Below are 15593 nucleotides of genomic sequence, written 5' to 3'. Positions count from 1 at the left end.
CACAAATAAGGAAATTCCTCATGGTTATAGATCTGGCCACTGCACTCCAGCCTGGGCGACAGAGCGAGACTCCGTCTCAAAAAAAAAAAAAAAAAAGAATGCATACTAAGTGTTGGTTAACCTATGGTCGCTGTGTCAGCTCATTTTTTATGATATTGCTGTTTCCTGTGCCAAAAAGGCCTTGCTGCAATTCGCTAAAAGGCAGAAAATCTGTAATACCATAGCCTTTATGCAAAAACCTTTAAACACATTTTTTTTTTTTTTTTTTTTGGTATTTTGTTTGTTTGTTTCTGAGACATGGTCTGGCTCTGTTGCCCAGGTTGGCTCTGCCGCCCAGGTCTGGCTCTGTCGCCCAGGAGTGCAGTGGTGCCATCTCAGCTCACTGCCGCCTCCATCTCTGGGGCTCAAGCCATTTCCCACTGCAGCCTCCAGAGCAGCTGGGACTACAGGCATGCACCACCACACCTAGCTAATTTTTCTAATTTTTGTGGAGACAGGCTTTCATCATGTTTCCAGGGTGGGCTGGTCTCCAACTCTTGGGTTTAAGTGACCACCTGCCTTGGCCTTCCAAAGAGTTGGGCTTACAGCATAAACCACGTCACTGGATCTAATAATAATTTTAAAGTGACAAAAACAAGTAAGACAATAAATAATATGTTTACTTTGCTAATTTAGTGAAGTGCATTAAAAACACACCCTAAACTGTCAAAATACGTAACTTTTTGTTTTGAAATTGATAAATATTGATAACCATGAAGAATAATCAACTTTAAACCTGCTATTTAATAGTTGCAATTATGTTATTTTTATTTTTTGGCAGATTCAGGACTGCCAAAGAATCAGGAAAAGAATGGTTTCCACTTGGCTGTTTTATTCTTTTCACCGAGAAAGCTCAAATCCACTTGACCTGCATTAATTCAACTTCACGAAACCAATTTTGATGTTCTGTCAAGGTTAAAGTGTTTCTCAGCAGGGAAAGAATTCCTGACACATTTATGAATTTTATCCCTGGTTAATTGTAAAAAGTAAAAGTTGGTTTAGCTAAGAGATTACGTGCTTTCAAATGATCAGTTTGGGGAAGATTAATATGAGGTAGCTTTATTAGATTTATTTATTTTTTTGTTTTTAAATTGATACTTCATATTTATACATATTTATGTGATATTTTGATGCATGCATAGAATGTGAAATGATCGAGTCAGGATATTTAGGATACTTAGCACCTTAAACACTTATAATTTCTTATGTTGCTAACATTTCAAATTCTCTCTTCTAGCTATTTTGAAATATACATTGTTGTTTGCTATAGTCTCCCTACTGTATTATTGAACATTAGAATTTATTCCTTCTACCTAACTGTATGTTTGTACTAATTAACTTACCTCCCTTCATCCTCAACTTCCTGTTCCATAACACACCCTTCCCAGCCTCTGGTAACTATCATTCTACTCTCCACCTCCATGAGAACAACTTTTTTAACTCCCACATGACAGAGGACATGTGATGACTGTTTCTCTGTGTCCAGCTTACTCAGAATGACTTCCATCCATGTTGCTGCAAATGACAGGATTTCATTCCTTTTAGGGTCAAATACTATTCCATTTTGAGTGTGTGTACACACAATTAATTTTATGTATGTATACTATATATAATTATATATATAGATATATATATAAAACGTTAAGTAGACAAATACAAGCAGCAGTTTAATGCACACTTGAGGGAAAGACAAGAGAGAGAGTGATCTTCCCAAATATGAAATGACATTCAGACTTATTCTGAAATAATCAGGAGTTTCTCAAGATGAATTCCCGACTCACCACCATCAAATCAGATAGTCCAAGTTAAACAATTGTACTGTTTTGTAAAAATAATAATTATGACAATCATAGAATTAAGGTTTTGCCATTCTAGGCAAGGTGAATTTGGAGAGCATCACAAAGAATCTGTGCTATGTAAATTCTCGAAGCCTCGGTATACTCATCTGTAAAATAGGTTTATAGGGCTGTGATGTGATCATGTGTATAAGGCAATTGACAGTCCCAGGAAAATGGTAGGTTCTCTTTTGACTGAAATGGGACATTAACCTACATTAACAACATAAGTTTAGCCCAGGTGTGGCTCACACCTGTAATCCCAGCACTTTGGGAGGCCGAGGTGGGCGGACCACCTGAGGTCAGGAGTTCGAGAGCAGCCTCGCCAACATGGCAAAACCCCATCTGTACTAAAATATACAAAAAAAATTAGCCTGTCATGGTGGTGCGTGCCTGTAGTCCTGGCTACTCAGGAGGCTGAGGCAGGAGAATAGCTTGAACTTAGAAAGCAGAAGTTGCAGTGAGCTGAGATCACACCATTGCACTCCAGCCTGGGTGACAGAAAGAGACTCCGTCTCAAAATAATGATAATAGTAATAATAATAATGTTAAATTGTATAGTTTTTACTATTGTTTTTATACATTCTGGTTGATTTCCTTTATTTAGTTTTCAGAGCAAAGAACTGGTCTCTGACTAAAGAACTGATAAAAGGACTAAAGAACTGAAAAAAGCTTATGCTACTGAAATTCTTTACGGAATAAAGATATGCTTTTAATTTTAGCTACATGTGATAACTCCACAGATTGATTTTACACTAGAATTTTTCTAACAACTACCCAGAATTCTGTTTCAATCCTGTGAGGGCATCTAATCCTGCTAGGGTATTTTTTAATGACAGTTTTATTGAGATATAACTTATATATCATAAAATTCACCCAATAAAGGGTACAAGTCAATGGTTTTAATATATTCACAGAGTTGGCAACCATCACTACAATCAATTTAAAATATCTCAGAAGAAAATCCTGTTAGCAGTAACTTCTCATTTTTCTCAAACTCCCTCCATCCCCCGGCAGCCCTAGGCAACCATGCATCTATTTTCTATCACTATAGATTTGCTTATTCTGGACATTTCATATAAGTGGAATCATGCAGTGTGTGACCTTTTGTTACTGACTTCTTTTACTTAGCTTCATGTGTTCAAGGTTCATCCATGTTGCAGTATCAGTGTTTTTTTTGATGGCTGAATAATATTTCATTGCATGGATACACCACATATTCTTTAACTATTCATCAGTTGCTGGACATTTGGGTTGTTTTCACTCTTTAGCCATTATAACTAATTCTTCTGTGAATAGTCACACATAAATTTTTATGTAGACACATGATTTTAATTCTCGTGGGTAAGTATTTGCCTAGGAATGGAATTGCTGAGTTGTGTGGTAACTCCACATTTAACATTTTGAAGAACTGCCAGGCTATTTTCCAAACTGGCCGCCTCACTTTACCTCCCCAGCAACAGTATGTGAGGGCTCCAGTGTTCCCACGTCTTCATCAACAGTTATCGTCCTTTTCATTTCGGCCATTGGAGTGGGTGTGAAGAGGTATCTCAGTGCGGTTTTAATTTGCATTTCCAATAACTAATGATATTGAACAGATGTTCCTATGCATCTAGGCTGTTGGTACATCTTCTCTGGAGATATGTCTGTTCAAATTCTTTATCCCATGTTTAAATTGGATTATTTTACTTTTTTATTTCTTGCATTCTTTCTTTGAGAAAGGTCTTGCTCTGTCACCCAGACCAGAGTACAGTGGCATGAACACGACTCACCATAGCCTCAAACTCCTGGGCTCAAGCTATCCTCCCATCTCAACCTCCTGAAGTGCTGGTATTACAGACTAAAGTGGGTCACTTTTCTTTTTATTGTTTGGTTGTAAGAGTTTTTGACGTATTCTAAATAAAAGTTCCTTGTCAGATATATCTTTGCAAATATTTTTCCCATGCTGTGGCTTGTCTTTTCACTTTATTTTATTTTATTTTATTTTATTTTATTTTATTTTAGACATAGTCTTGCTCTGTTGCCCAGGCTGGAGTGCAGTGGCACGATCTCAGCTCACTGCAACCTCCGTCTCCTAGGTTCAAGCCATTCTCATGTCTCAGCCTCCTGAGTAGCTGGGATTAAAGGCACCCACCACCCACACCTGGCTAATTTTTGCATTTTTTAGTAGAGACAGGGTTTCACCATGTTGGCCTGGCTGGTCTTAAACTCCTGACCTCAAGTGATCTGCCTGTCTTGGCTTCCCAAAGTGCTGGGATTAGAGACATGAGCCACTGCATCCTCTTTTCACTTTCTTGATGGTATCCTTTGAAGCACAAAATCTTTTAATTTTGGTGAAATCCAGTTTATCTATTTTTTTCTTTTGTTGTGTCTGCTTTTGTATCTTATTTAAGAAACTATTGGGTGGGCGCAGTGGCTCACACCTGTAATCCCAGCACTTTGGGAAGCCAAGGCGGTTGTATCACCTGAGATCAGGAGTTTGAGACCAGCCTGGCCAACATGGCAAAACCCCATCTCTACTAAAAATATAAAACTTAGCCAGGTGTGGTGCCACATGCCTATAATCCCAACTACTCGGGAGGCTAAGGCAGGAGAATCGCTTGAACCCTGGGAGATAGGGGAGTTTGCAGTGAGCCGAGATCACAGCACTGCACTTCAGCCTAGGTGACAGAGTAGGATTCTGTCTCACCAAAAAAAAAAAAAGGAAAAGAAAAGAAACCATTGCCTTATCCAAGGTCATGAAGATTTATGCCTATTCTTTCTTCCGAGAATTTTATAGTTTTGCCTCTTGCTTTTAGGTCTTTGATCCTATTGGAATTCATTTTTGTCTATGCTGTGAGGCATTCTTTTGCATGTGGATATGCACCACTTGTTGAAAGGCTGAATTGTCTTGACACTCTTGTCAAAAGTCGATTGACCCTAAATGCGAGAGTTTATTTTTGGACTCTCGATTCTATTAAATTGATCTGTATGTCTCTAATGTTTTTTAAAATAACTTTTTCTGCCTGCATTTGTACAGAATAAAACATTTGTAAATATAGAAACACAGAATAAAAGTAAAAGAAACGTTAACCCTGCTGTGGTAGAATGAACTATTGGTCCCATTTCTTCACTCCCCACTAGTAGTTGTCCATGTCCACACCCTTATCATGGTGGAATGTACTTTGGGCTTCATCCATTTGACTCTGAGCTTGGCCATGCAATTTGCTCAGACTCTTGAGATGTCAGGGAATGTGACATGAGCAGATGCTTGGTTTGTGCTTGTGCAGTTGGTCCTGCTCTCTTGCATTTTTGCTGTCACCATAAAAAGATTATGCCCTGGGTAGCCACTGGTTCCAAATGAATGGCAGATACTTGGAACAAATCTGAACTCACTCTTTGATCTGGAGCCCAACCCAAGATTAAGCAGACCCCAGTCAAAACTCAGACACATGGGTTAGAAATACATGCCTATCACAGTTTACCACTGAGGGATCTGTGGTTTTTTGTTCTGTAGCAGTAGCCGACTAGTACACTACCACTTAGACATAACTATTCCTATCAGTCTGATCTTCTGACCAAAAACAAGATTGTAAAAAATTATATGTGTGTATACCCTCCTGTTGTTTTTACTTTACATTTTTTCATAATATCCCATGTTATTAAAAGTTCTTGATTGGCTCTTGCCTGTAATCCCAGCACTTAGGGAGGCCAAGGCGGGAGGATCACATGACGCCAGGAGTTCGAGACCACCCTGGCCAACATGGTGAAACCCTCTCCCTACTAAAAATACAAAAATTATCTGGCATGGTGGCACATGCCTGTAATCCCAGCTACTTCAGAGACTGAGGCACAAGAATCACTTGAACCCAGGAGGCAGAGATTGCAGTGATCCGAGATCCTGCCACTGCACTCCAGCCTGAGTGACAGAGCAATACCCTGTCTCAAAAGAAAAAAAAAGTTCTTGATAAACATTCCTTTTAACATCCACATCACATATTTCAACCTTGAGCAGTTACATATTTCTCTTCACCATTCCTATATTACTTTTACTATTCCAAGTAAAGGTACAATGAATTTTTCTCTCTTTTGTATAAATCTTGATCTACATTTTTCATTATTTCCATGGAATCAAGTTCTAGAAGTTGATACCTTTAACAAGTTCCTTTAACCAAAGTTCATGGTGGAGCCACTGAATCATGATTTTCGTTTTATTACTATTCATATTTCTATTTGGTTAAACTCACATTGTTTTGCTTAAGGGATGCAGACATGTTTAATTTCATTTTAAAAAAAAAGACTTTTGTGAATTTTTCCAGCATGTTCTGTCATACTGTCTTCATTTACATTTTATTATAAAGAATTAAATTATTGCCATAAAAAACAAACAGGCCTCACTTGGTGCCTCATGCCTGTAATCCCAGCACTTTGGGAGGTGGAGGCAGGTGGATCACCTGAGGTCAGGAGTTCAAGACCAGACTGACTAACATGGTGAAACTCCATCTCTACTAAAAATACAAAAAATTAGCTGAGCATGGTGGTGGGGGCCTGTAATCCCAGCTACTCGGGAGGCTGAGGCAGGAGAATCGCTTGAACCCAGGAGGCAGAAGTTGCAGTGAGCTGAGATCGCGCCATTGCACTCCAACCTGGCCAACAAGAGCAAAACTCCATCTCAAAACAAACAACCAACCAACCCACCCCCCGCAAAAAAAATACAAGTCCCTGACTCTCATTTTTTCCTTTGTGCTTATACAGAAACATAGAGACAATGTCTCTGTGTGAGCATGTGTTTGTTTTGCTTGTTTGCTTGTCTTTACTGGCGTAGTTAATTACAGATCATATACCCAGGAAGGTGGTATGGAAGGAGTAGCCAGATCTAATTTTCTTTATACCCTTCACCGTGCCTAGCAAAATGCATAGGTGCATTCAATGAATATTTGAGTAAATGAATATAAGAAATATAATAGAGACCATTGGCTGGGCATGGTGGCTCATGCCTGCAATCCCAGCACCTTGGGAGGCCAAGGCGAGTGCATCACTTCAGGTCAGGAATTTGAGACAAGCCTGGCCAACATGGTGAAACCCCATCTCTACCAAAAATCCAAAAAATTAGCCAGGCGTAGTGGCGGGCGCCTGTAATCCCAGCTACTTGGGTGGCTGGGGCAGGAGAATCGCTTGAACCTGGGAGGCGGAGGTTGCAGCGAGCAGAGATTGCACCACTGCACTCCAGCCTGGGCAACAGAGGGAGACTTCGTCTCAAAAAATATACATATATATATATATATAGAGAGAGAGAGAGAGAGAGAGAGACCATTAAAGCAGACTTTTAACCCAGAAATTACTGTCTTCACAATGATTAATAAGTATTTTTAAGGCTTCATTAGTGAGAAATATGCTACAGGTATAAACAGATGTGAAGGACTTAAAAGAGTAGGCCAGATGGTTGATACTATAGCTAAACTTTTCTGGGTACCTCTTAGCAAATAAATGGATCTCTCTCTGTTCCTCGTGTTACTTCTCTTTTCCCCAAGGAAAATCACATTTTTCAGGTCTGACAACAATTTTCAACCTGACAACAATTGCTCCAGTTTCATTTTGGCAACTGCTAAAATTGTCACCTTGGGAACCCCAAGCACACACACTGACTGTACTTGCACAGCTCCTACCCTGAGCCTTTCGGAAATTTCCTCCAGGAAGCCCGTCTATCATCTCACAAACAGAACCACTGATCTAACCTGGGCAACCATCTTTCTGCATCTCCTCTGTCTGAGACTCTCACCGGCTCCTAAGGAGACAGTGAATCCTGCATCACTCATCCCTTAGGCTAGACTGAAGGTCTCCTTCCAAAGGCAACTACTTACTACTCTCTGCCTTGGGTCATACAAGAAGCACTATTCTTATCTATTCACACTCTAAGCTTTTTTTTTTTAAGTCAGCTTTGCTAGTCAGTCTCCTCGAAATTCCCCAGAAGGAATCAAACAGAAATGGAACAAAGGACAGGAAAAGCCAAGGAGGTTTGCTGAAATTGAAGCATTCTGAAGACAGCTGGGTGCTACAATGGGTGTAATGTGAGGAAGGTGGTCTTGGGTGCACCCACAGACCAACACTGCCATTGTTACAGTTTGTGTAGGATGATCTCAGGTGACAGAGAGTAGCAATTTATCACACCCAGAAACACATCCCCCACACATATTTACTTGAGGGTACCAGACCTGCTTACAAAGCAGAGAAGAGTTAAGGCTGTTCTCTAAGGGCTGAGAATTGCTGCTACTACCTGGTGAGTAGGGAGAGGGTACTCCTCAGGCCCTATTTCCTATCAAATCATGTGTCAGTGTTGCCTAGGAGATAGAGGCACAGTAACTACTCTAGCCAAACAAGGCACATAAACAAAACAGAAATGCAACGGCTTAGAGCACCCACAGAAAACTTGATTACCTTGTCACCATGAGTAAAAGCTAATTCCAACTCCTGAAGAGAGCAAACCAGCTCTGAAAGAGAGTGAAAACGCAGACGAGACAGTTATCAGATAATGGCTATCTGGACGAGAGATTCTTTCATTTGACAGCAGTTTGGTTGTTGGGAGTTCCAGTTCGGCTTCTGCATAGTTGCTCTGTACAAATCCTCCTCCATATTTGCTTAGAGAAAATGTGTTGCCATCCCATCATGAAGGAAGCTGCCCAAGAGTTTTTAACCATTACAGCTGTGATGATGAAAGAGTGAAGAACCGCCTCTAAGTTAAAAAGTGCACCCAGAGATAAAGCTCATTCTCAATGCCCTGCCGCTGCTTCTCATCGATGGCCACTGCACTTCTCAGTAAGTGGGAATCAAATGCTTCACTCACCACAGAGTAAGCAAATAAATATCTTTTTTTTTATGACATGGGCTAAACAATACCCTGTGCTCCACCTCCTAATAATTTCACTATACCCAGGGTGGGGAGGAGGGTCAGGAAAAGCAAGAAACAATGACTTCTAAATATATGACAAACTTGTAAACAACAAAAAGGGGAAACAAAACTCTATAATTCTAATATTAATAGCAGGGACAGAACTAATAATGGTCCTATTAAACTTGCATTATTAGGCAGGTCATGTTGATTCTGGGTATAGCATTCTATTCTTGTGTTTTGGCTCAGTAACTGAGATGTGCAAATCCGTGGCAAAGTGAGTCATATTAAAACAACACCTATGGTTTTGTTGATGCTTATATAAATATAAGACATTTCTTTTCCACAGCTCTAGATAATTATGCAATTAAAATGAGAACATATATTCTGCCAAGATTTCTTAGAAAATAAATGAGTTTTCAAAATATGGTACAGGGTATAATAAAATAGGAAGTTTCAGAGTTAAGCAAGAAATCTACAAATAAAGAAACAACAACAAAAAGTAGATAATGGCACTTTATCTAACTGAAGGAGGCATTCTGCTTTTTCTTTCTGGCAGGGGTTCTTGGATTTCCAAGATTGTTTCATTGTATATAAAATGTACACAAATTTGCTGAAATATTTCGCTTGCTTTTGTGTTCATTAATGTATTTACCTAAAGCAAGGTAAGCATATTTCCATATAGACAGAAAAAAAGGATGAAATGGAACCAAAAAAAGGGGATAAAACGAGAGACAGAAAGAGAAGAAAAATTAGAATATTTTAATACCCATGAGCCTAAAATTAATCAACACATGAAAAGTGATGGTGCTTTTATAGCCATGTGAATAATATACTTAGTACTCGCTTTAATGAATTACCATACTGAACATTTTATTACCTGGTATGATTTCTATTTTAAGTGAATATGTCCTCTTTCATGGTTATCGAAAAAGGAATTTATGTAGCTATTTGTTAAAAGTTTGCATTTCAAAGCATAATACAGTTTTAGAAGTTAAATCACCTCATTTGTTTATATTACTTGAAACACTGCATGGGAAATTTTTAGGCAAGGTATCAAAAGTCAGCCAGGCTTGTTACACACTCCCCAGCCTGCTGCACTCCTGACCTAACTCATTCCTCTGTTAGGTTTCACCGCATATTGCACATTAGGGCTGTGCACTAATTTGCTTCTGTTCCACACAGGGCCAGGCACACTGAGCATCGGTCCTGTGCCTGACACTGTGCTAGATGCTGGTGTTGCAGCCATGAGCATAGACACGACAGACATGGTCCTCGCCATCTACTGTTGAGTACTGATTGGAACAAGAGGATCATCTGTAGACAGGTATGCCCAGGAGCATGGATGTGGGATGACAAATTGCACCATGTGCAATTGGCAGGAAATATTTAACCATTGGGATATTTATAGCAAACTCCTTCTTCTATTTTTCCAAATACTCAAGATGGCAACACCATTTCCACTTGGACTGACAGAGAGTTTTATGATTATAGCCACAACCTGAACTCATGAGTTATATTTTAGGACTATTTCAGAAATTTAATCAAAAGTACAGTAGTAGTAAAAAAAAAAAAAAATTACATGCATAAGTGGTACTTATTATTCATTTATATATTTAGACATGAATGTGCAGTTTTTCATTGGGGGGTAACGCAATATACCTAGGTAAACATGTCTTTTGCAGTTTATACCTTGGTTTATTTATTCTTCATCCCCCAAGAGATAACTTTTATTGCTGATTATACTGTACAGGATAAAAGAGAAAGTAAACTCTTTATATTTAAAGGCCTAACAGAGCATGAATCTTCTCAGTTGCTTTACAATTTCTGCCACTAAGGTTGAGTCTGGAATTAGGTGTCACCACAGTTGACTCAAAAAGATTTTAAAAACAGGGGTGCCAGTATAACTTTGGTTATGAAACAAATGTCCCAGGCAGAAAAATAAGTTAGGAAAAGAAGAGGGGAAAATATTTGTAAGTCTGAACTTCAGTAGAATTTGATCAGTTCTCAAGAACACTGGGGAAATCCACTGCTAATTGTCAAAATTTCACCCAACTTTCTAGAAACACCTATAGAGAAGGAGGTTGTGGTTGTTTTCTCCAAAGTTTCAAAAAATGTTACACCTATCAGAAACTAGATTTTTAGAGAGCACTTAAGGAATTTTAGATTGACTCGATGAAATGTTATATGAGCAAGTAGATCATGATTTTTCTTAGAGACTGAGCATGTATTCCTGGTGATAAACAACCTATGCTTCATTCTGTTTAGTTTGCATCTTATTTTAACAATTTAATGGTTTTCTGCTAGATTTTAATTGGTAGCCGTGAGAAGAATGAGTCGAACATATATTTAAGCTAATGAAGTTGCTCTATTATTTTATAGTGAAATATGACACAGTTGACGTCTATATAATAGTGTACCTTTGGATTAAAGAAATGGCCTGAAGAGATTTGTTTTTTATATTTTTTAGTAGGGACAAGAAGTACTAAGAGGCCACAGAGAGTGAGCAGAATTGTAGAAAACATGGTACCAAATCCTGAAGCTCTAGTAATATTCAACCTTATGTAAAATTTATCTGACTCACAAAAAAAACTGTCATTCTCGGTAATATTTAGACCCCTATTGAGTACCTTGTGCTAAGCATATCCTTTTAAATATAAAATACAACAATGAGACATGAAAAAGTTATCTACTTATTTATGGCCAAAAACTAATAATCAAAATTTTTTTGAATGATCAAATTTGAAAAACAATTCTATTTTTAGCAGCTATAAAATCGGAATACATGACAAATTCTAGGGGAGAGTGCCTGCTTACATAAAATATTCAATTATCTCTCCACTGAGATATTCAGCAGTTTTATTATTGACTTCAACGATTTAATTGCAAAGGATAAATAGATGTTTATTGTTTTTACAAGCATACTTATAGTTCTATTTTGCCAGTCAGTGAAAGTCACAAAAAAAATTAATTGTGCAGTTTTTTCGACCTAGAATTCCTATTATTGAAAATTAGTGCAAAATGAGAGCATATTTAATATTATTTCAGGAAATGCTGACATTTTAAGAAATCACCTTCATAACTTAAAGAGGAAGCTATCTTTGTTGCTGTTCTTAAGGAATTTTTATCTTTGCTTCTCAGGCTTAGTAGATTACTAGTGTTTTCTCTTAATTCATTAAAATTCTCACTTGTTGAAACTTTTTTAAATTATAGAGTACCTGCTTTTGTTGTCATCATCATCATTTTTTTTAAACCCTTACATAGTGTGAAATCCTCAGAGAAAAATAAACAGGATTTTAAAATAAAAACTGGCATAGTTCTGATCAACAATACTTAAGTTTATTGGAAAAGGAATTGAGTGATTTATATGCTGATCCTTTCCTGCTGTTGTGGCATTTTACCAATTTCATTAATAAGTTCAGCAGTAATAGCAGCAACTTAAGTAATACTTTAAGAAGTAGTAATGAAGTTAAGAGTGTTCTGTGCTATTTCCTGGAGGTATTCATTTAGCCCAGGTCTCTCCTGTGGTTCTACCAGAATTATATTTGGAAAATACCAAGCCACTTAAATAAATGTTTTAGCTGAAATTATAAATCATTGTAATTAGTACCATAAAGTTGACAGAGCATAGGTTTCACCGTTGGAAGATCAGAGATGGGGTCTAGGCTCCATTACTTAACAGCTGTTTGATCTTTGGCAGATTATTTCACCTTTCAGACTCCTTTCCTTCATGGGTAGGAATAATGTCCGTGGAAGGGATTTCCATCATGTATAACAGCCACATGCGTCTGGTACCAAATCTCTAAGGGGAGCACGTGGTAAGAGAGTAGGAAGAACTGCTGTGTAAAAGTGAGGGCAACACAGGGGGAAGCCATGCGTGTTATCTGCCCTTTAAAGCTAAGTTCTTATGAACTATGCCTTTCAAAATGTGCAGAAGAAAAACTCAAGACTTCTCATCTACAATTCCCAGGAAGAGATCACCCACTCCCCTCTTTGACATGTAGAACAGGATGCTGAGACTTTTGTGTGTGTTCACCCTGGGTTATCACATTGCCAGCTCTCGATTCCTTCTCATTGCCCAATTGTTTCAAGGAGATAGAAATATTGTCTTTATTTTCCCCAGGTCTATCACTATGTTTTTCAATTCTTTTGTAACCTGCTCCCTTTTGGGAAAAAAAAAGAAAAAAGAAAAACTCTTCAAAGTCAAAGTACCACAAGTTGATTCTGGATTGGTGAGACAAAGTTTCTTTCTCAGGCTACCAATTGTTTTAGATTGAAGTTTCCTGTCATGTTCGCTCATCTTTAAATCCTCATAGCGAAAATGGTAATGTTGTTTGTTTCTTTTATTGACTATGCTAGAACTTCTACTGTTCAAAGGTCTGCTCTGGTCTCTTGCCGAAAAGCAATCCCCTCCTATTTGTTTCCTTCTCTTCCAGTTTTGCACATACCTTGGGTTCCACCAGGAATGTCTTTTCCCTGTTGTGTGTGTTAAGGACTCTAGTTCACCCTTTAGACGGCAAATCAGAAGTCTCTGCTCCTATTGTACTCCATACACACCTTTATTGGGGGCAGTTTTTCAACTGGTTTACATTTATCAATTTATATTTCATTTTGTCTTTCAAGCTATGAATCTACATCAGTAGGGCAAAGTCCAAGATTTGGTCATGTTTGTATTTCTAGCACATCACAAATATGCCATAAATGTTTGTCAAATGGCCAAACAACTACATTTTATGTTAGAAAGTAGCTATCAGTTTTTCTTAAAAATAGCAGCAAGATGATTTTAGTATCTCCCTTGTTTTCTGTAGGATATGATCATCATGGCACCTGTATTACTGATACTTTTGGGGGCCACTGAGATACTGCAAGCTGACTTTCTTCCTGATGAAAAGAGTAAGGACCTTCTAGTCAATTCAATAATGTTTACTTCTAAAAGTATGTTAGTAAAAGGATAACATTATTTTCTCTTAAACTGTCAATTAGAACATTATATATGGATTTTTATGAGATAATATTTATCCTTAAGACAGATGCTTTAAACAAGCTATATTTTAAGAAAGCAATGCTGGCTGAAATGCAAATGTTACGCAACAGTGGAAAATCAAAGTCAAGGTGTGGGTGTCCAGGCACCATGGAATAAAGCTGGCGCCAGTGGTTGCATTTGGAATGTCTTCCCACACAAGGGAGTAGTTAGAAGGCCCCACGACCAAACATTAAGAAACTTCCACTGCATTTTGTCCTGAAATTTGTTGATGTACGTATTTGGTGTGATGACAGAGTTTAAGGAATATCATCACATGGTCCCAGTCTAGCATTGTCAACAGAACTATCTATGATAATGACAATGTTCTATCCCTGTAATGTCCAATGCAGTAGCCACCAGCCATATGTGACTATTGAGCCCTTGAAATACAGACAGTGCAACTAATGTAATGAATTTAAATTAATTTAGGCCGTACGTTGTAGCTCACACCTGTAATCCCAGCACTTTGTGAGGCCGGGGCAGGTGGATCACTTGAAGTCAGAAGTTTGAGACCCACCTGGCTAACATGGTAAAACCCCAACTCTACTATAAATTCAAAAATAGCCAGCTGTGGTGGCACATGCCTGTAATCTCAGCTACTTGGGAAGCTGAAGCAGGAGAATAGCTTGAACTGAGAGGCAGAGGTTGCAGTAAGCTAAGATTGCACAACACTGCCCTTCAGCCTGGGCAACAGAGTGAGACTCTGTCTCAAAAATTAATTAATTAATTAATTAATTAAAATGTCAATAGCCACAAGTTGCCAATGGCTACCATAATGGACAGTGCAATACAGACAGAGCTCTAAAAATCCTCATGTGGTAAACATGGATGTAGAGGTGTGGAAGTCTGTTAAGATCAATGGATAAATCCTGATAACTTAGTAAATGAATAAAAGAAGTTTTTGTAATTGTGTGCACAATACTGCCCTAAATGTAGTAAAATTAAAAATTGCATAAATATACACCCAAGAAAAAAATAACGAATATGTCATATGTGAATGCCATTCTTAGTGGTACAATTATTTTAAAAAATTTATCTTCTTCTTTTTGCTTATCTGTGTTTTCCAAAATTTCTTCAATAAACAGATACTGATTTTGTAATTAAGCAAAAGCTTTTATTTTGAAAGCAAAGTCAGAGAGTGGTTCATGAAGGGGGAAGAAACCTTTTCTTTCTGCAAAGCCCTATTTAAGTAAGTTTGCTTGCAAATATTTTTGTCTGTGACTCATAATAAGAGGCAAATACATTTTTATGTTATGTACCAGCACACATACAAATATATAACTACCTTTATGTAGTGGACACGAGATTCATGAAACAATTCTTATTATGTTTGATGCACACAGATATTTTCTATTCTATTTTTCTTTCACATCATTAAAAGAAAAATTATGGTCACAAACCAATACACGGTTATCATTGCCGGTTAAGGGATAATGACTCTCAGTTTGAAAATTATGGTTATAGTGAATAGTGAATAGTGACATAGTAACATGTTCATATTTCAATAAAAATATAGGTATTATAGGTAAACACCTGGACATGGACAACATAAAAAAGATGTTAAAAACAGTTTTAAAGAAACCTCTTCTAGGCTGGGCGTGGTGGCTCCTGCCTGTAATCCTAGCACTTTGGGAGGCTGAGGCGGGCAGATCATTTGAAGTTAGGAGTTGGAGACCAGCCTAGCCAACATGGTGAAAACCTGTCTCTATTAAAAATACCAAAAAAAAAAAAAAAAACCCATTAGCCCAGCGTGGTGGCATGCGCCTGTAGTCCTAGCTACTCAGGTAGAAATAGACACTTTCTCTTTGCCCCGGTGTTACAGGCATGGCAG

The 15593-nt window shown here is 38.0% G+C and overlaps 1 protein-coding gene and 1 pseudogene across 4 annotated transcripts in view; both read left to right on the top strand.

Annotated features, from left to right (window-relative positions):
- LOC105508395 overlaps positions 1-7920 on the top strand; it is a 19904-nt pseudogene extending 11984 nt beyond the window's left edge.
- Positions 7921-8237: 317 nt separating this feature from the next.
- Positions 8238-15593, top strand: part of IL5RA (interleukin 5 receptor, alpha) — a 41889-nt gene continuing 34533 nt past the window's right edge. For 3 of the 4 annotated variants that reach the window (XM_011937232.1, XM_011937233.1, XM_011937235.1), the window contains exons 1-3: positions 8238-8666; positions 9925-10066; positions 13548-13632. In XM_011937232.1, the coding sequence (XP_011792622.1) occupies positions 13551-13632 (82 nt within the window). In that variant the 5' untranslated portion in view covers positions 8238-8666; positions 9925-10066; positions 13548-13550. Of the gene's footprint in view, positions 8667-9924; positions 10067-12994; positions 13064-13547; positions 13633-15593 lie in introns of all 4 variants that reach the window. The other variant, XM_011937234.1, reaches the window with a different exon arrangement.

Source organism: Colobus angolensis, unplaced genomic scaffold, assembly GCF_000951035.1.
Source record: "Colobus angolensis palliatus isolate OR3802 unplaced genomic scaffold, Cang.pa_1.0 Scaffold160, whole genome shotgun sequence".
NCBI classification, from domain to species: Eukaryota; Metazoa; Chordata; class Mammalia; order Primates; family Cercopithecidae; genus Colobus; species Colobus angolensis.
Note: the sequence above shows the minus strand (reverse complement) of the source record. Positions and strands in the feature narration are given on the sequence as shown.